The sequence below is a fragment of the Trachinotus anak genome, unplaced genomic scaffold, assembly GCF_046630095.1.
Source record: "Trachinotus anak isolate AG129_WGS33_773 ecotype Australia unplaced genomic scaffold, CSIRO_AGI_Tana_v1 ptg000021l, whole genome shotgun sequence".
NCBI lineage: Eukaryota > Metazoa > Chordata > Actinopteri > Carangiformes > Carangidae > Trachinotus > Trachinotus anak.
This window is the reverse complement of record NW_027273872.1, coordinates 23,359,600-23,381,535: the sequence shown is the minus strand read 5'-3', so window position 1 is coordinate 23,381,535 and position 21,936 is coordinate 23,359,600. Positions and strand designations below refer to the sequence as shown.

Sequence of the window (21,936 nt, the reverse complement as noted above, 5' to 3'; positions counted from 1 at the left end):
AGAGGTCACTGGTGATCTTTTCAAACATTATATCTTGGTTTCTAGCCCCAAATTCCCTGATGCTGAGGCTCGGGCTTGGAATAGACTGGCAGAAAGCCTGCATGCAGCAATGAAGGATTTTTGGTGTATTTTAGGTACAAAACTTGAGAGAATCTTGTGTCGGGACAGAATTATGATTTCAACACACTTTCATGTTTGGTGTTGCTGTAACTGTGTTGTTTTCTTGTTTTTGCCAGGTTTAAATGACAGTCAGAGCAATACATCGTAGTTATCTAACATTTTGTCCTCACTCCATCCTGTTTTCTCAGGTGCCAGTGGAGAATAGAGCGATGAAGACTATATCCCCCCTCTTCCTCCTCCTCCTCCTTGCCTCAGGAGCCTGTGACGATGTCAAGTACATCTCCAAGAGGAACTCAGGTAGGATGAATAATGTTGGTGTTTGTTGTCTCCACTTTGCTGAAAATGAGCCTTTCTCTTCTTTAAAGCTCCCAGGCTCTGTCTTTTTTGAGCATGTTTGTGTTTTCTCTTTGTTTTTGTTTTTTTGCTCTGATCCTTTTTCACTGCAAACACTCTTCTGCCTTCTCTTGATAATACCATCTCTTGTCCTTTCTCATACTTCTCCTCCTCACTCTTATTCTCTCATACATGCTCCCTCTCTCCACTCTTCCTTTCTGATGCGTTGAAATCTCTTAACTCGATGTGATGGATATGTACATTGACTCTGCTCCGGACATTTCTTTCTTTTTCATAATCTTCACCTCTGCCCCTCTCAGATAACCCTGCTCTCCAAACTCTGTCTCGGAGCCGAGATAGCTGTCCGTCTCTGTGTTTCCTTGCCTCTCCTTTTTCTGCTGAGAGTGTGTAATGATCAGCTTGTCTGACTGCTGCTGTCATTGTTGTTGCTGTTGTGCTCATTTGTGTATCAGCAGCCAGCGGATGACAGATCTGCTGATGGTCTTTTATTCCTGATCGATTTTGTTGTGTCTTGCTGATCAACTTGACAGAGAGCATTTGATTGTGCTATCAGTGTCTGGCATGTGGTCTCAATAAGGCTTTGTATGGTACTGTGTGGTGAGTTAAGTATGCGTGACATAGAGGTCAGCTATACTCTCTGCTTGGCTTTGTTTACATACAGACACATTGTGCCTCAGTTTCTTTGTCTTTTACCCATAATATTTGGTCTGCAGTTTTACAAGTGGAGCTTCTGTAATTATAAATATTACCAACAGTATTTGTAATTTTATTGTCCTGCACGCTTGCCAAGTCCTGAAAGTGATAAAAACACAGAAAATTACTTACTGATTTTTAGCAGACTCAGGTCATCTAATTATAACAATCCAGTTAGAATTGATTCCCCTGTAATGTAATCCTGCCTCACAAATTTGCTTGCTTATAAGTGAGAGTGTAAACCCTGGCAGTTTAATCGAGGGAATTTGAGGGCAACCAAACAATCCTTTAGAGATCCTTTGCAATTACACACACACACACACACACACACACACACACACACACACACACACACACACACACACACACACACACACACACACACAAACACACACACCCAGAGCATTGAAGAATTACAATATTATGACTTCCATTGACTAAAGTACTGTAAGAGTAAAACAGTTGAGCTTTAAAGGCCTAGAAAACTTATTTTCTCATCACTCATAATAAGAATAGAACACAGGTAGTACAGTTTTGGTTAGTTCACGTTTTAGATTTCTGCATTTATGTTTTTCTCTCTTCTCATTTGTTTGAAATGGGTGTGGCTCAGTTGGAAAAAGATGATGTCACACACATCTGTGCACCAATTAGGATTCAGTAACATCCCAGTCAAAATCTGATGACAGTTGATGGGATGTTTGGAAAAATACTTATATTCCTTTCTTAGTAAGACATGGATGAAAAGATTGATGTCACTCTGGCAGCAGCCAGCTAAGTTAGCTTAGTTTAGTGTAAAGACTGCAAATGGGAGAAACAGTTAGTCTGTCCAAAAGTTACAAAATCCCCTGTTGCTGGTTGTGCAACCAGTGGAGACTCTAAGACTCTTAATTTTAAGCTGTTCAAGTCCTGTGAATAACCTTAAATGGTCCGACGCAAAAGGGGTTTTCAGCAGCAGTGAAACTAAATGGAGCCCTGAAAGTTGATGCAAACACTTCCTACAGGTGCCTGACTTTTGTTGGTGACTTACAAACCTTCTGTCTGTGCAAAGGCAGTGTTTGAACAAACTGTGTTACTACACCATCTGAAGCACTGTTTGGACAGTATTGCACAGCAGGAAGTCGTGCAGTATATTGCTATCAGAATGGTGAGAAAGGGAGACAGACTGGCTGGTCAGGGGTTTATCCTACTGCAAGATAATGACCTAAAACATTAGGAGAAAAGAACCAGACAGAGGCTTCACAGTCTCCACATTTCCCAAAGTGCCACACCATTCCTTTCATAAATAATATCTAGTTTTCAGGGGCTTTATTGATTCCCAGAAGATACAAAATTGCAACAGATACAGATCATGGCCCATTTATAATATTTTGATGTGCTGGCAGTAGCAAGACATGATATGTAATATACAAGTGATAAGATTCTTGTTTGTAAGGAAATCCTGTCCTCTTTTGACTTCTTATAAAAGGAGGTGAGAGGTCAGTCTCATCTACAGAGCAGCAGCCCTGTAGCTGGCAGGAATTCACTGGTATGGTGAAGTACAGTTAAACAGATACACTACTCACCAACATACAGTCTTTCCCACAGACCAGGTAGCAATTTGTGGCGCTCCACTGACACCGTTGGGGGAATGCACCAGTGATGCGCTGGTTGATTTTCCCGCGCACCGCTGGCATATGCGCGCTTGTCTGTGTGTGCGTGTGCGTGTGTGCCTGTGTCTGTGCGTGTCCGTGTGTGTCCGAGAATGACAGAGAAAGAGTGCTATGCGGAGCTGAATGAACGGAACGATATTACGTTGAGAGCATAGACTAGAGGGAAAACGACAACGGGAAAAAAAAGAAACAGAATCATTCTGTGGCGGTTGGTCTCCATTCTGTGGTGGTGCGCCACAGAATGGTCTATGTATGGGAAACACTGACATATCTCCCAGACACCCACATAAAGTCCTCTTTGTGAGTAATATGTGGTAAAATGTCCAGGCTACAACGTTATGGAATAGGAAAGTGATTCCATTGTAATCTTGACAAATGGACAAAACGACGAGGAGGAAAAATACCACAATATAATTTGTTGCATTTGTTCTTTTCTGAGAGTAAATCAGTGAAGGTGGGTTCACTGCAGTCCCTCTTTACTCTGTCTCCTCTTTTACTCTCTCTTCTCACCTTTTTCTCTCTGCATGTCTGTGTCTCCATCACTCTCACTCTTCAGCGTACTGACTGTGTGGGTGAGCTGGTGGGAGTTTTTGTTTGGTATTTGTTGTGTATGTGTGCGTGTACGCTCACAGGCATACCTGCATGTGTGAACGGTCTGCTTCACGCCATACTGAACAGTGACTGTCTGTGTGTGGGTGCTGTATATATCCAGGTTTTGTGTGTGTGTGTGTGTGTGTCTGTGTGTCTGTGTGCGACTCCCTTAGGAAGCTTCAGTATATGCTCTCTGGATGTATATCCTCCTTCTATTTGTGTGTGTGTGTGTGTGTGGGAGAGGTATGCACAGAGCAATTATGTGATCAGAGCAGAGCCAAGCGGACATTTATGTGGGCGACCGCTACAGTCGGCCAAAGATAGGCTGTTAGATCTTTTCTCTCTCACTGCTTGTATCTGTGGGTGTGTGTGCGTGTGTGTAACTGGACACCATATGGATAGGACTTACCATTTCTTCATGTCAGTCTCCCTGCTGTGCTTTGATGCAGCATCTGCTGCAGCACAAGAGGACGAGTGTGAGACACAGCAGAGAGGAGGATGATGGGAGGTGGGGAGACACTTTGAGGTGATATTTATAAAGATCAACTCATAAACAATAAATAAGTGTGACTTCTAGAAAAAATACAATGGCAATGTGGTACTACATCTGATCTCTGAAGGGAAATCCTCTCCTCCCTCCACAGGGAGGTCAGAGGTCAGCTACTGTATCATCAACTCTGAACCTGGACGGGGATTAGGGAGATTTTCTGCACTGGCATTAGATTAATCGAAAAGAACAGCAAAGTGCATAACAGTGTAATGGACATCTTACTATGGACTGACATGTTCTATGAATTACACCTTGAGGTAAACATGCTGCAGCCTCAAATATACATACAGCAGGTTGTAGGCTACAATATGAAGCAGTATGTGCTTGTAGTGTAGAGAGAATAGAGTCATTATGTGTCTAATTTGTTGATGTTTGTACTTTATGTGTTTTCTTGAGCCTTTCACAACCTTAGTGTGCTGATTTTTCAATGCATCTTACTTCTTGCTGTATTGTACATTCAATTTATCATTTGGTTGAAATATTTCACTATTTTTGTTCCAGCTCCTTAGTCATGTCACTATCTGATCTTACAGTTCAATCTATTCTTGTTTATCTGAAAGGCTGTTCTGTGAAAATCTATCAGCCATACAGTAAAAGTTCAGTTTAAAGTTCTGATTCATTTGAAAAGTTGTATTGTCAAAGCTGTGTGTGAGGAGGCACTGACACTGCATTCTGTATGGAGGCCATGACAAACAGGAGAGCAAGTGTGAACAAGTATTCATGTTTATTGTGTGTCGGAGTCATGTTCAGATTAACTCATTTAAATTAAGTTAAAAATACATTTAAGAAAAATAAGATGTATAAATGGCATTTAGACTTCTTTAGTGTGACTTTTATATATCATATTGTATTTTGTGATAAACTAGAACTGAATAATAACTTAACAAAACTGGTACAGAAACAGTAGTAAACATGCATGGTCTTTTTTAAGTTTTATTGTACATCAGGCTTTTTGAATGTGTAAGCTAGGGCTGCCACTTTGGACTTTTTTTCCTATTGATTAATCTATCAACTATTTTATTGATTAGTTCAAACGAAAATCTAAATGACGACTTTATGGCTTTATTTATCTGCTACAAGGACAAAAGCTATTAAAAAGCTTTTTGTTTTAGCTTTTCCTAACAATTAGCTGTTAGCTTAACCAGCTCAATGTTGTTGTGAAAGGCACTGGGAGCCTGTGGACAAATGAGATGAAAATATCTCTTTTTTTCTGTGTTGCTTGTTAAATAGGTGGTTTGATAGAGTTCTTATAGGCCTTTTCCTTTATATTGCACTCGCACACACAGTTATAGTTATTGTCAACTCAAGAAATCTTTGAGTTATCTTTACTTCACCTGGTTCTGTGTCCAGTGCAGCCTCTCTGCTCTGCTGTTCGCTCTGTGTGTGTTTGTGTGTTTATGCATGTATGCATGTGTGTGTACTGAGTGTGCAGCCCCACCTCCCTGAGAAAGAAGCAGTGCAACCGTAATGATTAATAGAAAATGTGTCACCATTGTTGATTATGGCGACTAATCGCAGCAGCTCTAGTATAAGCTGTATTTTAGAGTTTTTTGAGACAATGCCCAGCCCATGTCCAACAGCTAAGGACTCTTCTATATGCAAAACTGATACCAGTCTAATACTAATTATTGTTCCATATGCAATATCAGAAGAAGCTTATTATAATATACCAGGACTAATGAAGGACTTGGGAGTGATGCACTGTATATCGAGGAGTATTAGGAGATCTGCTCCAAGGACTATTTCAAAGTACTGCCGAGTTAGACTGGTGTATTTGTATGAATGCAGAAGCAGGTTGATGTCAGCTAACAGGAAAAAGTAACTTTAGCAGGTCATTTTCACTAAAGTGTTTTTTTCATTGCCTGAACTGTTTTAAATGTGTCATGGTTTGTGGCTTTGTCTCCCATACTCACTCGTTCCTCTCTCTCTCTGTTTGATAAAACAGATCTGCAGATTTTACACCTGCTTTTCCTGTTGAGAATTAGAAATAGCTATAAACTCTTTGCAATATATTGGTGTCATGCATTGCATCGGAACCATGTTAAATTGGATCGTCACTAAATGTTCAATTTTAGATCCACATTTACTTAAGTGACAAATCAGATGTCTATTTGTTTAAACTTCCAGTTCCTCCACCCACATTATTAATTCCTTTATTACAGGTTGTCTCATTGAGATTGGGATCTCTTTTTCAAGAGAGACCTGTGTATGAAAGTAGACATGTACAGTTTATTCACAGACAGACACATAAATTCACAGGCATTAAAACTGACACACAGATATACATTATTCATTTTCACATAAAGAAAAAATATATATATTGCAAAAGCCACTGCCTCTTTTCCTCCATTTTACTGATGTAAATTTGAGGTGAGCCTCAAATCATCAGTAAACAACCCAAAATGTTCCAGTAAGGTGTTGGGTCAGTACAAGTGTGCAGAACAGCTTGAGTTCTCACTGACAGGGATTCTGCAGGTGTGTAGATGTCAGCATCGTTCCTGGACAGATTCCCTCATTTGGAGGTTTGATGATGTAGGACACTGAACATGTCTGTTTAATATTTTTCATAGATGCTCAGTTGGGCTGTGATTGAGTGAGTGAACAGGCTGTAGAATATTATTCATTTCCATACTCTTCAAAGCTTTCAGACTTTTTGTGGCACGTGTGGAAGTGTTAGCATTTCTCATGTTTCTCCACTCGTATATTCAAGTCTTTTCTTTATCTGTTGTTTTTTTTTTTTTTTATTGTGTACAGAAGAATCATAGTGAAGCTAATGGTGTTGAAGTAACTACATTTACACACAGACAGAACTGCTTCTTAGATTAGCCCATTATACTGAAAGTGCTAATGAGCTTGGCAGTTGCTACAGTGCCATGAAAATGCTGAAAATAATGCCTGGAAGTCATACAGGCACATTTGTTCACACACACACTCACACATACAAGACACTTTTTATACAAAAACACACACCTTTTTTTTCCACACACACTGCCTTTGCCCAAATTCGCAGCCTTACACTCATACATAAACACACATGGCTGCAGTAGCAACGCAACACCACATTTACACATAGATGTATACAGACACATTATACTTAATAATGTCTGAACTGTGACACTGATAATTACAAATTCATTTAACACACCCTCTTCTCTTCATCTTTCTCTCCATCATCTTCATGGCGTCATCGCTGCAGACAGAAGCAGCAGATTAGCTGAGAGGGCGAACAGGGAGATAATGCAGACTCTTATCTAGATCCCTGCTATGCTCATACAGGAGGAGACTTAGTGAGACACAAACAAATAAAACATAAAGCAAGACAACAGTCCTCTGTATATGCTCTTTGTATATGTGCGTGCCACTTTGTCCTCCTCACTAGTAATTAGATATGTTTCTATGTGTTAATGGAAACAAACTGAAAGTGAGAGAGAAAGAAGGAATTATAAAGAAAGACTGTACTAAAATGCAAAGCAAGGGTAATGAATTTTTTCTTATTTTCCCTTCTCATAAGTTGTATAACTTTCACCCCCTTAAGCTTATTTTTATTCTTTCTACTAAACTTTATTTTTCTTTTTCCTTCTGTCTCCCCTCCCTCTTTTACAGTCCTTAAAGAGTCTGTGCTGCTGGCCTCCGCATGATGTGCTGATACAGATGGTTTGCTGTGTGTGTGTGTGTGTGTGTGTGTGTGTGTGTGTGTGTCAGGGTAATTGAGTGCCAGCAAATGCCCTTGTATGTATGTGTGCGTCTGTGTGTGCATGCATGTGTGTTTTCTGATGCAGCTAAAACCTCAGATCAAAGAGCGATTAAATCTCAGTATGATCTGATCGCAAATTAACTCCTAACATGCAAAGCAAAGGGAAGGTGTGTGTGTGTGTGTGTGTGTGTGTGTGTGTGTGTGTGTGTGTGTGTGTGTGTGTGTGTGATGCTTCAGTGCAGTGTAAAACGTCCGCATTGAAACGGTATATGTATGTAGAAAGTGAGACCAAAAGGACAAAACATACATACAGATCTCGCTCACACACACACACACACACACACACACAGACTTTCTCTCTAACTGCACACTGCAGCTGATTTCTGCATTAGAAAGCATCTGAAGTTGAGCAGATTTTTAACTTCTGATGCAGACTAATTTTCCACAGTGAAACATTGACACACTTGGTTTTTACGCTTGGCTGTTATCAACTTTGCTGCACAATGAGCATGAATGTCAGGCTCTGTGAAACAGTGACTTCTTTTATAGATGACTTTGTGTTAGAAAAATGTAAATGAATTATGAATGAATTTAAAAGAGCTGTTTAAAAAAAAAAAAAAGGCAAAAATATAGGTCAGAGTGCAAAAACAAAAAATAGTGTCATGTGCTGGACAGAATGGCTTTGTGGTTGTTTTTGGAGCAAATTTCCTCTGCCACTGCATTTAGTGTTGCTCCAAGTGCTGGGGGCAAAAAGGCAAATGACTAATTCACCAATGTGCAGAATGCAGACAGTGACAGAGAACAAGAGAAACAGAACAGGGGATAAGAGATATCCAACATTTATAAGCTCTTATTGTACTACAGCAGCTAGAGATAGACAGGGAAACAGTTTGGTTCAGACAGAATTGCAACAAATCACTTAATATTATATTTTTGATTATATTTGCACAATAGTTTCAGTTTGCTGTTTCCAGAGATCTGATTGGGCGCAGTTTCCAATTAGCTGCAGCACTGACAGTGTCAATGTCAAAAACACTGACTCATTAGTCTTTTTGCTGTGAGACCAGCAGAACTGAGGTTTAAAAGTCTAGATTTTGGTCTTTGCAGACAAGTCCACAGCTTCACATATATTTTATTTGATTAAATGGAAAGAAATTATATCACAGCCCGACTGTCTGCTTGCTCTAAAAGACTAATGAGCAGCAAAAGTGGACACTAGCTTTTCATTTTTTTACTGTGATCTGACATGCAGCAGCTGGATTTATCATAACATGGTGTTATTTTTTTACACATTGTCAAATCAATGCTTAACTCTCCACAAAAATTAGTTTTTGTGCAAAAAGTTCAGTGGTGTGGAGGTGTAATGCTAATTGCATACATTTAGGGGACAGGTCTGACATGTACAGATGTAAATATCACAACATTGGGCAGGACTGGACTTAAAGATATTGTATCAGTGGATGATAGCACTGCCTTTAAGCCCTGCTCCTGAGGTGACTGTGGGGGGTCCAGCAGCAGCCAGAGCTCCCACAGGTCTTTTCATTGTGCGCGCACAGTAAAATGTTTGAAAGCTGCTAACAGTCAAACGTATCACTGTATGACATACAGTAACAGTGATGTGGGACGACATAACTGTGCAAATGTGTGTGTCTGTGTGTCTGTCATCACACTTACAGCATAAAGGTATTAGCACTCATGTCTACACCTGGCTGACTAATTAAGTGGCTTTGTCATAGAAAGACTCCACTTGACTTTTCTCCACTCTGCATTCAGCCGCGCCTGTGTGTGTGTGTGTGTGTGTGTGTGTGTGTGTGTGTCTTGCGCTCTCTCTCTCTCTAACTGCCCTTTTGCCCCACTTAAACTAAAAACAACAGGCAGCTTGTGAGGCTGCAGGTTTAACTATAGCGCCAGTTTACTAACTGCTGTAAATAGCTGCTGCTTTGTTTTTTTTCCTTTTAATAACAGTAATTTAGTAAATATATCTATCTAAAGCACGTTTCATACACGGAGGCAATTGCTTTACAGAAAAATATAAAGAAATAGTTCAGCGTGCTATTATTAGCCATCACAAGCAGAGATGAACATAGAAATATTTCGCCAGCTTTTAAAAGTAGCCAGAGTTGGGTCACATCCAAAATCTTCTGGGAGTTTATTCCAACTATGTGTAGCATAACAAGTGACTGCAGCTTCACCCTGTTCTGTTTTAGTCCTAGGGCCACTGAGCAGACTGTTCCCTGATGAGAGATCTAGAGCTTCAAAGTGTGGAAGCAAATCAGAGCTGTACTTGGGCCCCAAACCATTAAGTGATTATAGACAAGCAACAATACTCTGCAGTAGGGTTGTCACAAGAACCGATACTTCTGGCACCAATTCGATACCAACTCGCAAAAAACACATCGATACCTGCTTTTTTCTGGTACCGTCAGAACCGAATATTCAATTTTCCCTCGGCGAGCCGTGTCGATTCTTGGCGGAACTGACAGGGGCAGTATACGCAGCACAGAGCAGTCAGCGGCGGTGAAGAAGAAAACCTGAGATAACAATAACAATGGCTTCAGCAAGTGGGAGCGGAAGCACAACACGTCGGCTCGGTGACAAAACAGGTACGAAGAGTCGCGAGTGAAAATATTTTGCATTGGAGGCGGATGAATACGGAGCAATTCTAGACACAAACAAGCCGACATGCAAACAGTGCCTGGTATTAGAGGTTTTAGTTATGTGAGATCAGGCTCCACACCACTGTTGTTTTGTTATTTATTTGCACATTTATAAGAAGAAGAATATTGTTTGTTTTATATACTTGAAGGCTCAATGCCACTGCTGTTCTTTTTTGAATGTAAATAGTTGAATATTGTTTGTTATTTATTACCATAAAGCACAGTATTGCTTGTTTTTATAGTGGTGTTAAATACTTGACAGTTTAAAGCAGTTTTCAATAAATTAGTGAATTTAAAAGTACATGGTTTCTGTTTGTGTTTTTTTTTTAAATTTTTTTTAATCGTATCGAATTAGTATAGAGAATCGTGGAAAATCACAGGTATTGGTATCGACTACTGAAATTCTGGTATCGTGACAACCCTACACTCAAAAAAATAATTTGTTCAATGTACTTAATATAGTTATGTCAACAATTTCCACAAAACTGTGTTGTGTTCAAACTAATTTAATACTACTATTACAGAGAAAATAATAACCTTATGTGAAACCAACAAGACTGTATTAAGTAATTTCAATATTATCTGGTCAAGTTAGCCTTAATTGATCAGGCAGTGTTCAGCTAACTAAACAGATATTCATAACACTGACCTAACTCACTAATGTAAATGTAACTCAGCTGCATTGAGTAACACTAATTGAACAACCCCTTGTAGTTCCAACTTAACTAACTTGAATAATCCGTACTTACATAGTTTTCATTGTTATCAAGTTAGTGAATAGTGTTGGACTTACTAAACCTAGTTATGTCAACAATTTCCACACAATGTAGTTAAGTAAATTCAAATTACAATACCTTAGTTCTGTAGAAAAATGTTATTTATTGCCAACAAGCACAAACAAAGCAAACAAACCACAAACTTTGAATTTGCGAGAGTTATACCTTAAAAATGCTCCTGCATATCAAACAAACCATTTTTCAACATGTATAGCTTATTTTTATTTCCCCATTTCTAAATAAAAATGTTTATATTAAAATGTTTTTTTATGCTATAAAGTACTCTGTTTTGTTTACAGTTAAATTTGTATAAAATGCCCAATGAAAACAAAAATCTCTTACAGGACTTACAAAACCAAACCAAACCTTAAAGCTATATTCTTTAAGAAGCAGGCTGAATAAACATGGCTTTTTTCCCCTCACAATTACTGAACACTGTACGATGAAACATTAGATACTGATTTTTTAAAGATGAACCATCTACATGAATAGGGTGAACAAATGTCAAGTAAAAATACTTCAAAAATATTTTTTTCCTCCCTGCCACTTCAGCATTGTAGGGTTAAAAAAAAAACAAATCAGTGCAGTGTTTTCTAAAATTAAACCACAAAGGGAAAAAAAGGAAAAAAAGTAGTCCAGCATACATTTTCAACAGACAGTACCAAATCCTATGAACGGGAACTTGGTCAACATTTGATCACAGCACCATAAACACGATTTCCATTTGTTTCTCTCATCCTCCTTGCTACAACGTTCAATATTCACCTATCACTCTCCATTTCACATTGTTGATGTCCACTTCTGCAACTGACATGAATTCAAACTTCTCATTTGTGTTTTTCAATTTTGTTACTGTCTCTTCTATTTGTAAACATTTTCTTAACTCTGTTAAACATTTAGTGCATCTGATCCACTCTTCACTGTTCACAGTTCAACATGCAGATCCAAAAATCAGTTTTCTGCCAGATGGTCTGAGATGGAGTTTGTCCTCCAAGCTTCCTCTGTGCTGCTCAGGAGCACTACACTTGTCTAAAATGTTCCTTCAAATAGTTTGTTCTTTAGCACTTGGGCCTTTGTTGAGAGTTTGTTGCCATCTAGTTCCATCACAAGTTTTTGCAGAACCTCAAATGTGTACTTCAGGTTTGTTGGATAGCTCAGGTCCAGTGAGTACATGAGGCCAAACAAAATGGCGACTGCATTTGCAATGTTATCAAGGTCATGGAGCACTTCCACACCTTCAATGATCATCCCAACATCTGCCAGGCCATCTGTAGACTCTGCACCTTCCATCTTTATGGCAAAGATTCCCAGGACTGTCTGGTCCATAGCCTCCTGGTTGTCTTCAACATCCTCAAACACAAAACAAATACACCTTCAGTTACAACATACACACCATTTATTATCTATCCAGCCTCCAATAATCCCTTAAGACTATTAATGTGATTTCAATGAAGGGATTTTTACTATGGAAGCATGCCCCAAATCTTTCTGTCTGTTAGAATGTCAGGCAATCTGATGCTTTTTTCTTGTTGTCCATAAATATAATGTTTGGATCCAAGACACTAAGGAACTGCCTGCTAAGAAGTTTTGTGTGTGTACCCTAAGCCTGCATGGTATCTTATTCTTCTGTGTGATAGACTTGTCAAAAACTACTAAAATAACAATCACATTTTCAGTTTCTGGAGAGAAAGTACAGTAGAAATCAAAGGCCAAAATACTCACCATGTACTCTCTTATGAGATTTTCAGGGTCTTCATTGAGGTAAACCATTAGTGCTTTCAGTACACAGGCTCTTCTTGTTTCAACAGCATCATTCTACAACAGAGAACAAGGGAAGTGTGTAAGAGAGGTTATATTGGTATTGCACTGTTCAGCCAAACTGGTCAGACTACTAATTTTCAGCCCTACAGTAGCCAGCTGGTTAATCTTCATCACAAAAAATAAATAAAATAAAAAGTACCTTATCCAAGTCTGCCATGATAGTCCTTATTTTCCGCCCTGCTGCTCCTCCTTTACTTTTGAAGATTGTCATCAGCCGTGTAGAATGATGATCCAGCTGTTGCATGAATTTCGATCTCAGTGGTACAGTGGTGATGCGAGTAAACTCTGCTTCTACCTACAGACATTTAAGAAAGTATAAAAACATCAACACAATACAGGTCAAAGAAAACAATAATCAAATTACCAGACCAACAAAATGTTGTTGTGACTTCTTAAGATTAAAATTTTGTCACATGATCAGGTACTGTGTGAATCATTTAATTAATGCAATATAGAACTACAACAAGGATATCCCTTAGTTATTTTTCTCAAAAGTTATAATTTTCACAGATATGATTCTGTTGCCCAGTTCCAATGACCACCACATGCTTGCAGTACAACAAATTTGACACAATGATTTTCTTTTAAATTCATAATTCTAATTTTCATCTTTGGGTGAAGATTAGAGCAGCAAATAATCTTGAGATTTTTTTGCAGACAAAAAAATGCCAAAATTGTCCAGTTTCCCTCTTACTCTGAGTGTCTGTGTTGCGAATAAACAGACATTTGAAGACATAATTTTTTATAATCAAATTGATGAAAATAATCTGTTGTTGCAGCCCGAGTGAAGATTCCTTTTAATGTCATCCCTTCACCCCCTAAAATGTAAAAAACTTAGTTATGACTGACCTCATGCTCAGAGAAAAGAGCTGGCCACCTTCTTTTGAATTCAGCAATGAAAGGCTTTTCTTCAATCACTTCATGCCGCCTGTAAGCAAATGTTTTTTCCATTTTCTCCTTAACCACCTGTTGGTTGTTGCTCTTTCTCACTTCGGACAATAGTGCCAGTCTCTCTTCCTCAAAGCTCTCTTGGGATTGTCCTGTTGGATAATCTGGACAATAGTTCACCTCTGCTCTTCTAGCTTTCTTCACTTGATTTGGAGATGTGCGTGGATCACCTTGTTTACGCTTGAAGGAATTCACATTCAGCTCAGAACATCCAATATTGCGTAGTTTTGTGCGGTAGTTTGCCATTTTATATTTCAAGCTTATTTTCCACCCATAAAAGCCAGAAACGGAACCTTGCTCCTTTAAACATGGGTGTTTCTTCACAAGTGCTTCAGCTACTGCATCAAATTCAGCATTGCACGGATAAGCTTTATATTTGATTATCTGGGATGCCAAACTTTCAAGAATGTCTGACTTCATTCTTGGACTTGGACTGAAGAGGATACCATTATTTTGAAAGTCAGTATTAGCACGCTGGAGTTGGAGCTCGACATCATAGCCGAACTCAGGCACAGGGAAGACGTCTGGCCATGGCTCACATCTGAGGGACGATGATGATGAGCTAGAAGATGAGAGAATGTCATTGTCCACAGATGAAATGGAAGCAGTCTCATCCCAACTGGGTTCCACTGAAGACAGGCGAGGGCTAGTAAGAGACAAAGCACTTGGGAGGTAAATCACTTTGAGAGTAGCTTTGTTTTGAATGTCTGAGGTGGACTTCAGGTTTATGAACTCATCAAAGTCACTGTCCTTGTATTGCAGTCTGAAGTCTCCTGACACCTCACATTGTCTCTTTATCTCACTTTTTAGTTCCTCAACAGAATCAGATATTCCTGAAGGCAGGCTTATTTTGGAAGAGTCATTTTGTCCAAGGATGATGCGAAGCACTGCCGATGTAGCCATATTGCTTGACAAGTTATTCTGAAGAAAAGCAGAAAAAAATGATTAAAACCATATGTAACAGAAGTTTGAGCAGACAGCATTCATTCATCATCAGTATGACTATCATGGAGATTAAAAGCATAGGGATAGTGTAAAGAAAGCATCCCTCAGAATGACGCACAAAAGTCAGACACTTGCTCCTAAATTAGCTTACTGTTTATTATGAATCTTGATTTTATATAAATTTACAAAGTCGTCATCAACATTATTTTATGATGCAGTGTAGTGTCATTGTAGTGTTTATTCTGGCTCAAATAACCTCCTCCTGAAGCCACAAAAAGTCTTGTTCTACTTCTGACACATTAAAAGGCACTCATGTTCCTGTGTAAAAATAGCTGTCTTTGAAGAGTTATCTTGTGTATCATTTTAACTGTATTCCCATAAAAACGGTCAACATCAAAAATAATCAAGAATAATTACCAGACACGTGTATGTATCTTTTAAGGGTTACCATTCGGCGGGTTCCACACTTGTAGTCAACCAGGGGATAGTCGTCAATCAGTTCACTTAATTCAGCCAACACAATCTCTGTTGCTGAGGATGCTTGTATCTCAAAAGCGCTGTAGTGCTCTCTGTACCATGATGCCAATTTTCTGCATATGAAGATCAATGTGTTTTCCAATATACACATTTGAAGTATCTCCACAAATTCAGGCAATCCACCAACTGATCCATGCACAATAATCATTCCATTTCTATATTGTATGCCATTGGTAGAGACACTCTGTGCTAGAGTAACTGTTGTGAGATCAGGGTATTTTTGACATAAATGAAGCGTCACATCCTCTTTCATGACATCTACAGGAATTGACGAGACATGTGTCACATCAAAGGCTGATCTCGCATAACTCCCTGTATAGATGTGATGGCCAATCATCAGCTGGTGCTTATTTGCCAAAGACAGTGTGATGTTCTTGAAACACTTTGTGTGTCTGACAACCTGTTTGAAAAAACTGTGTTTGGCCTCAAAACGCATTGTCCAAAACATTACAATGGGGCCAAACAGTTTTATCATTTCTGGGTAATGCTCCAGAAAGTGATGTTTTGGTAGGAGTCTGTGACCTGGAAATACCTCCTGGTATCGCTGTCTGTGCTCTGAGATTTTATACTCTAAATATGCCACAGACTCATCACAGTGGACAGGAGCAACCACCAGCTCAACAATATCTTTTAAGTCTAGAATCACTTTCCAGGCTGGCTCATCTTCAGGGATCAAATGACCAATCATAAATGGTAACAATCTTAACAAACACCAATTCTCGTGTGCGTTACCACCAATTGTTTTGCGACATGCAAAAGTATGTGGCACCAAGTGAGGGCGATTTTTTTTGTCACCCCACCTGTATTGAAAGTTTTTAATGTGATTATTAAGGTCAACAAGTGAAAACAACTTCTTGGAAATGAGAAGTCCCAAGCACTGTGCAAGCTCAACAGGGACTATGCCCTCAAAAAGATCATGGACAACATCAGGGGGATACCCTGATGTGACACAGAAGTGGGCAAGTCTCTCTGTGAAAATACAAGCTTTCTTCACACCAAAAAAAGTACCTCCTTTTGCCTGTGCAGTATTAACATGTAACTGTTGAAGTTCTTTGTTTCTGAGGGTAAATGCACCTGATTTTACTTCTTTGACTTGAGTTTCTTCCCGCTGAGCCGTGCAAAATCTACAAAAATACTGGCCAGAGAAACTTTCCACAAACCCAGCTATTCCATGTGCTGCAAGGTTGTCTGCTACCACACTCTGAAGTGTCCCCTTCACAAATGTACCCAGATGTGAGACAAAAACACCCTGTTGCTCTAGGGTAACAAGATCTTGGAGTAGTGGCTCAAATATTCTGTGATAGCCAAAGATCTTTACATCATCAGATTTACATAGGAGAGCCAGGTATATTGAGGCCAAAGAGGAATGGCTGCCAGGGGGCAAATTTCCCAAAACCCAATAGACAGCACACAGTTTGCGTGTTTTCCGTGATGTACCGAGGGGGTTACAAACTTCGAAATCATCTATGTATAAACAGAGAGAGATTCTTAGTTCCTCTCCTGACAGAAATACATTATTCTTAAAGTGCTGGCCATCTTCAAAGAATCTGTAATGCTGCTGGTCACTCACTCTCTGTTGGAGTCTTCTCTTTTCAATAACTTTGCTAAGTACATCCTTTTGATTAAGTAGCTGCTGTAAAACCTTTAGCAAAGGGACATACTGAAAACTTCTATTAGCTTTTGCATCAAGTATAAACTCAACTGCATCAACAATATTAAAATGATTTCTATAATATTGCTTCCGCTTAAATGCAGTGGCTAATGGCCCTTCCTTTCCCAAAGCTTTTGACAAAGGGTTAGATGAAGAAAGTGTGCACTTTAACTCTTTGATGAGTAATTGGTCAACCTGCAAATTACGGTTCCTAAAGAAGTCAGCAAGAATGTTGTTAGCTACAGGCACCAGGGCAGAATTAACTAAATAATGCAACTCATTTAACAGCTCATCAACAGCCGAGGCTGGTACATGGAAACAATTCTCCAACTTTAATAAGACAGATGCCAATTTCTGTTCTATAACTTTTGGCACATCCTCAGGTTCTGGGATCAGTGCATCATCTTCAAGTTCAGCATCGTCAAGTGACTCATTACTATCTGTCAGACATGCTCCTCCAAAAGAACAATTTAATGAATCTGCTGTGGCATTTTTCACAATTCCAGCTTTTAAATCATTCAGTGTATATGTCCTATGTTTTCTGTTCTTGTGGGTTTGATATGTTCCGTAAATATTTGTTTGAAAGGAACAATTCTCAAAAATGCAACATATAGTTTCGTGTTTTTTTAGATGGCTATTAACATGAGTTAAAAATTCTTTCAATGAAGCAATGTGGCTATTTGAACAATGGTGGCAGTTGAATGTTGTGCAATCTACTGATTTTTGAGAGGTCTGATCAAAATGTGATCTACACAGGTGACTTCGCAGTGCATTCCAGGTTTTAAATGTGCACGGGCAATTTGAATATGTGCATGGATAAGGGTGTTTGCGGCCAAAGTGGCCATGTTTTAACCTATAGTGCTTCAATAACTGATACCTTGTCGTTTCCTCTGCAGCACACTCTTTACACTTCCACATTCATAATACTGGAAATGAAACACAACCAAAAAAAAATTACCATCCCATATAGAGTATTCGATTTGAACATCTGTGGATACTTAAAGGGTAAGTTTGGATGTATTACTTCGTAACTGTACTTACCACTACTGAAGAGCCACAAACAAATCCAGACTGTCCAGTCCTCAAGCTCAGAAATGAAGACCTGTAAAATACAAGTACAGTCTATTAAATATCAGTTACACTTGTGATAAGCAAACCATTATAACATATTGAGAGCAAGCACATGTTCAGTTTTATGGTTGGAATAGCACTGAAACCTGAAAGTGATATATCATTCAACACATAACCAACTCTGGGTGTGGTAAAGAAAGCATTATTTGTTTTATATAAAATTGGTTATTCATTAGTAATATTATTATTTTCATGCATTTTGCACCATCATCCACATTTAGTTATGTATTATTAATGATACAGAATAACCTTTTGTATTCATAAACATATATATGCAGAAATAATAATATATAATATAATAATAATAATATAATAATATATTACATCAGTAATGTTTTCAAAACTCCTGCAGTACAATCATCTGACAGTCCCACGTGTGCAGGGATCCCTGCCTGGCTCATTCAAACAGCCTACCATATCCCTGTACGCTATGAGAGACAGACAGACAGCCAATCATTTAACAGCTATGTAGTTCAGTAGTACCAAAACGGCTGTAGTGAGAACATAAGGCTGAAGAAGCAGAATGGTAACCAGTAGACCTTTATGGTGCGTCTGCCCCAATTCTGAAGCACGCAGCAACAATTACGTAGTGGTGGAAAACTAATCATACTAGTTTAAAATGTCCTTTGTATTTTGCTATCGTTCAGGATAGGGGTAAAAAACGGTCCAAAAGTCATTTTTCTATCACAACAGACAGCAACATCTGACGTATTTTTCAAACTCTGCTTTCCTCAAAGGCACTGCATAGTATATTTTATCACAAAATGTGGCTCTATACTTACACACAACGCTATATTCCTTTTCAAATGCTGACTCAGCTCTGAGTGAGCAGCGCAGTCTGTCCTGACCAGGTCCTGACGGAACTCCCTCACTCTTGGACGCCCACTCACTCACTCCGCTAGCATAAAAAAAAAATAAAAAAAAAAGTCACTCAACTATCTTACCATTAGCTGCTGGCCTGCAGCTAAAATACAAGCTAATGACACTGTTTTTAACCAAGCTGTTTAAAAAACTTACGGTCCCCAACTTGTAAACCACCAACACAGCTTTTAAGGTCGCCTTACCATGCTACCAGGAGCTCTGCAATGAATTGTTAACAAAAAAAAAAATGCCATTAAAACTAAACCAATGTAATGTTGCATTTGGTGAGATGCTAAAACTAGAATTCCAGAGTTAAATTGTTATTTTAATGTATGTCTGTCATCTGGCATTTTGTTAATTGGCTAGCTTGTTAGCTAGCTAGCATGAGCTAACATGTGCTCATATATGCTAGATTTTAGCAAGACAAGTACAGTAGCACCAACAATATCACTCTCTAACCATTCACAAATGTTCCAACATCAAAAAATATACTTACTCAGACAGAGATAGATGTCAATGGATGAAAGCAGGGTAAGAACTTGACCGAGAACACATTCGCCCGCTAATTTGCACACAGCAACAGTGGAGTTTGTGGAATCAGCTTCTGAGCATGCGCAGAAAGCCATCTAGAACATTCTTAGTTTGATTGTGCAATTCACTCAACAGTGTTATGTTGAATTTACTTAACTGGCTTCTTTTGCTTTGAGAAGTTTTCATTTTAAGTTAGACTTATTAAAGTGGACTTGGTTTTAAAACCAAACACAGAAATGTTAATTAAATGTAATATATGATCATTTATTTAATTCAACAACTCACAAAGTTCACTTTTGTGAGTGTACTCTGCAGTGAATTCATTGAGACACTGGTTGCCAGGGCAGAGATCCGAGAACAGCTGTAACATGTTCAGGTTCGTTGGTTTCTTTTCTAAATGAGCTGAAGCTGCCCAAGTGCTGTTTATCCTCTATTTCTTGCCACATTTTAAGATGAAAATAGGCCGATTTTGTAATGTGGGAGTTAAGATTTGAATCAGAGTCAGTAATAACACCAACATTTCTGACTTTGTTTTTAGGTTTCAAAAAAAGGAAATTTGAGATGTGCACCAACCTTCAGTCTTCCTTGTTTAGCATAAAAAACAATTAACTCAGTTTTGTGCTTGTTTAGTTAGAGGAAGTGTTGGCACATCCACTCATAAATACAGTCAATGGAGGATGAATCTATGTAACTGATCTCTATGAAAAAGACAAGATTAAAGGTTCTGTTTTAAAGATGCATTTCATCACTCTCTGAAAATATCACCTCACCATTCTCTCCAACTGGCAGTGGATCATCTGAGATCAGAGCAGCACAATAAGCAAGTGTGTTATCTCGCCCGAGGCTAATAGAACTGAAGTGTCGTGTTTCTGCTCCTCCTCAACAAGGACATCAGTTTTCTCTCAGGAGAAGCTTTTGTGACTGAACCTCTCCAGACTCTCCTGTCTGTGTACCCACTGTGGCACAACAGCGGCCAAGGGATGGGAGAAAAGAGGTGGATTCATTGCTCCAGACATAGGCCAGCCCCCTTTACAAGCACCGATAATATCTTTCCAAATCCCACCTTGTTTAAGCTGTACCACAGTTACACCACACGCCTGGAAATGACCAGAAGTCATCACCATAGTTTTGACAGCACTTCGTAAAAATGATGTAAGAGTTTTGGGAGCTGCATTTATTCCCGAGGCAGAAGAAAGACAGGGTCTTTTCACCTGACTGGAATATTGAAAACTAAATAGTGTACTTAAGACAAACAGCTTAACCAACTGAGAGCTGAACAGTTTTTTAGAAAAATATGAAATAAAAAGAAACACTCATAGCCTTCTCTATAAATATTCAGCTATTGGTGCTTGGTCCAAAACCCACACCACTATTTCAATACTATTTCACCTTTGGCTTCCATTTTTACTGGATCTGTTGCGGTTTGTCCTCTACAATACTTCAACTACCAGTTCTCCTCTCTGCTCTTTGTCTCTCTCATTTCTGCAGTGTCCTCCTTTTGTCCTCTCTGTCTCTCTTTTTGCACTTTCTCTCTCACTCTCTAATCGGCTTTAGAAGGAGGTTCTTGGTCTGTGGCTACCAGGCAATAATGCCAATGAGGGTGCCTGGTTATCTGGAATAAGGAAAAGTAAAAAGATACAGACGTGGCCAAAAGTATTTAAACAATGCTCTGTGCTCCCTGAAAAGTGTTGAAATTAAAAGCTTGTTTGTCATGCATACCTGCACGCCTTTGGTTTGCCACAGAATAAAACAAAGAAGCTGCTGAATTCTTCCTTTGTTTTTCACAAGATGTTATAAAATAGCTTGAACAAAATTACTGGTGCCCTGTCAAAGTGGTAAGAAGTGAATTGTATATTTCAAGCATAGACTGTATATAAAGATGGAGTGGGCTGCTCCGCCCTCGTCATCTTGACGGTCCCTGACTCTGCAACTCCTGGCTAATCCAAAAATGGACAAAGAGGTGGGGAATGTGTGCGTGCATCAAGACTTTGGTGCATGCTGGTTTGTGGCAAGTAGATGTCACACAAAGAGGCCACACCCACAATTTAAACAGGCGAGTTTTCATGAAGGGGGGATTAGCTATAGAGAACATTTTTCTAACAGGCTGTAAACATGTTTATTTAATCTCATAGTCAGTCAATACGTCAATTTAAATGGAGAAAAGTGCTGGTTGTGCTGTTTGGTGTCATTGTGGCATGAGGATGAAAATAACTGCCAAGCAAGGTCAATGTAAAGATGTAGTCTAAGACCACTGAGCAGCTTTATGGTGCTGTACTTTAGCTGCTAAAATAATTAAGATGTTTAAGGGCCATGGGACTGTAGCCAACCACCGTGGAGGTGGACACAAGAGGAACATTGACAGATTGAACAGGAGGGCAGTTTGAATAGTGGAAAGAGAACCAAAAAAACAAAAAGAACTAAGCTGAC

The 21,936-nt window shown here is 39.0% G+C and overlaps 2 protein-coding genes across 9 annotated transcripts in view; one reads left to right on the top strand and one right to left on the bottom strand.

Moving 5' to 3' along the window:
• The window catches only part of il1rapl2 (interleukin 1 receptor accessory protein-like 2), a 412,851-nt gene that overhangs the window by 68,624 nt on the left and 322,291 nt on the right, over nt 1-21,936 (top strand). For all 3 annotated transcript variants that reach the window (XM_071457949.1, XM_071457947.1, XM_071457948.1), the window contains exon 2: nt 309-417. In XM_071457949.1, the coding sequence (XP_071314050.1) occupies nt 330-417 (88 nt within the window). In that variant the 5' untranslated portion in view covers nt 309-329. The remainder of the gene's footprint in view (nt 1-308; nt 418-21,936) is intronic.
• Nucleotides 11,168-21,377, bottom strand: LOC139605894 (sterile alpha motif domain-containing protein 3). 6 transcript variants are annotated; one of them, XM_071457758.1, is made up of 9 exons: nt 19,475-21,377; nt 19,135-19,197; nt 18,900-19,015; nt 17,864-18,088; nt 15,216-15,388; nt 13,755-14,774; nt 13,045-13,200; nt 12,807-12,899; nt 11,168-12,434 (listed from the first exon to the last, which is right to left on the bottom strand). In XM_071457758.1, the coding sequence occupies exons 6-9, from the start codon at nt 14,754-14,756 to the stop codon at nt 12,114-12,116; spliced, it is 1,572 nt and encodes a 523-aa protein (XP_071313859.1). In that variant the 5' UTR covers nt 14,757-14,774; nt 15,216-15,388; nt 17,864-18,088; nt 18,900-19,015; nt 19,135-19,197; nt 19,475-21,377; the 3' UTR covers nt 11,168-12,113. The 6 variants fall into 6 exon arrangements, with proteins under 6 accessions (XP_071313859.1, XP_071313858.1, XP_071313860.1 ...); XM_071457757.1 differs by having other exon boundaries at nt 13,755-15,388; nt 17,864-17,912; nt 18,028-18,088; nt 19,475-21,376; XM_071457759.1 differs by lacking the exon at nt 15,216-15,388 and having other exon boundaries at nt 17,864-17,912; nt 18,028-18,088; nt 19,475-21,376.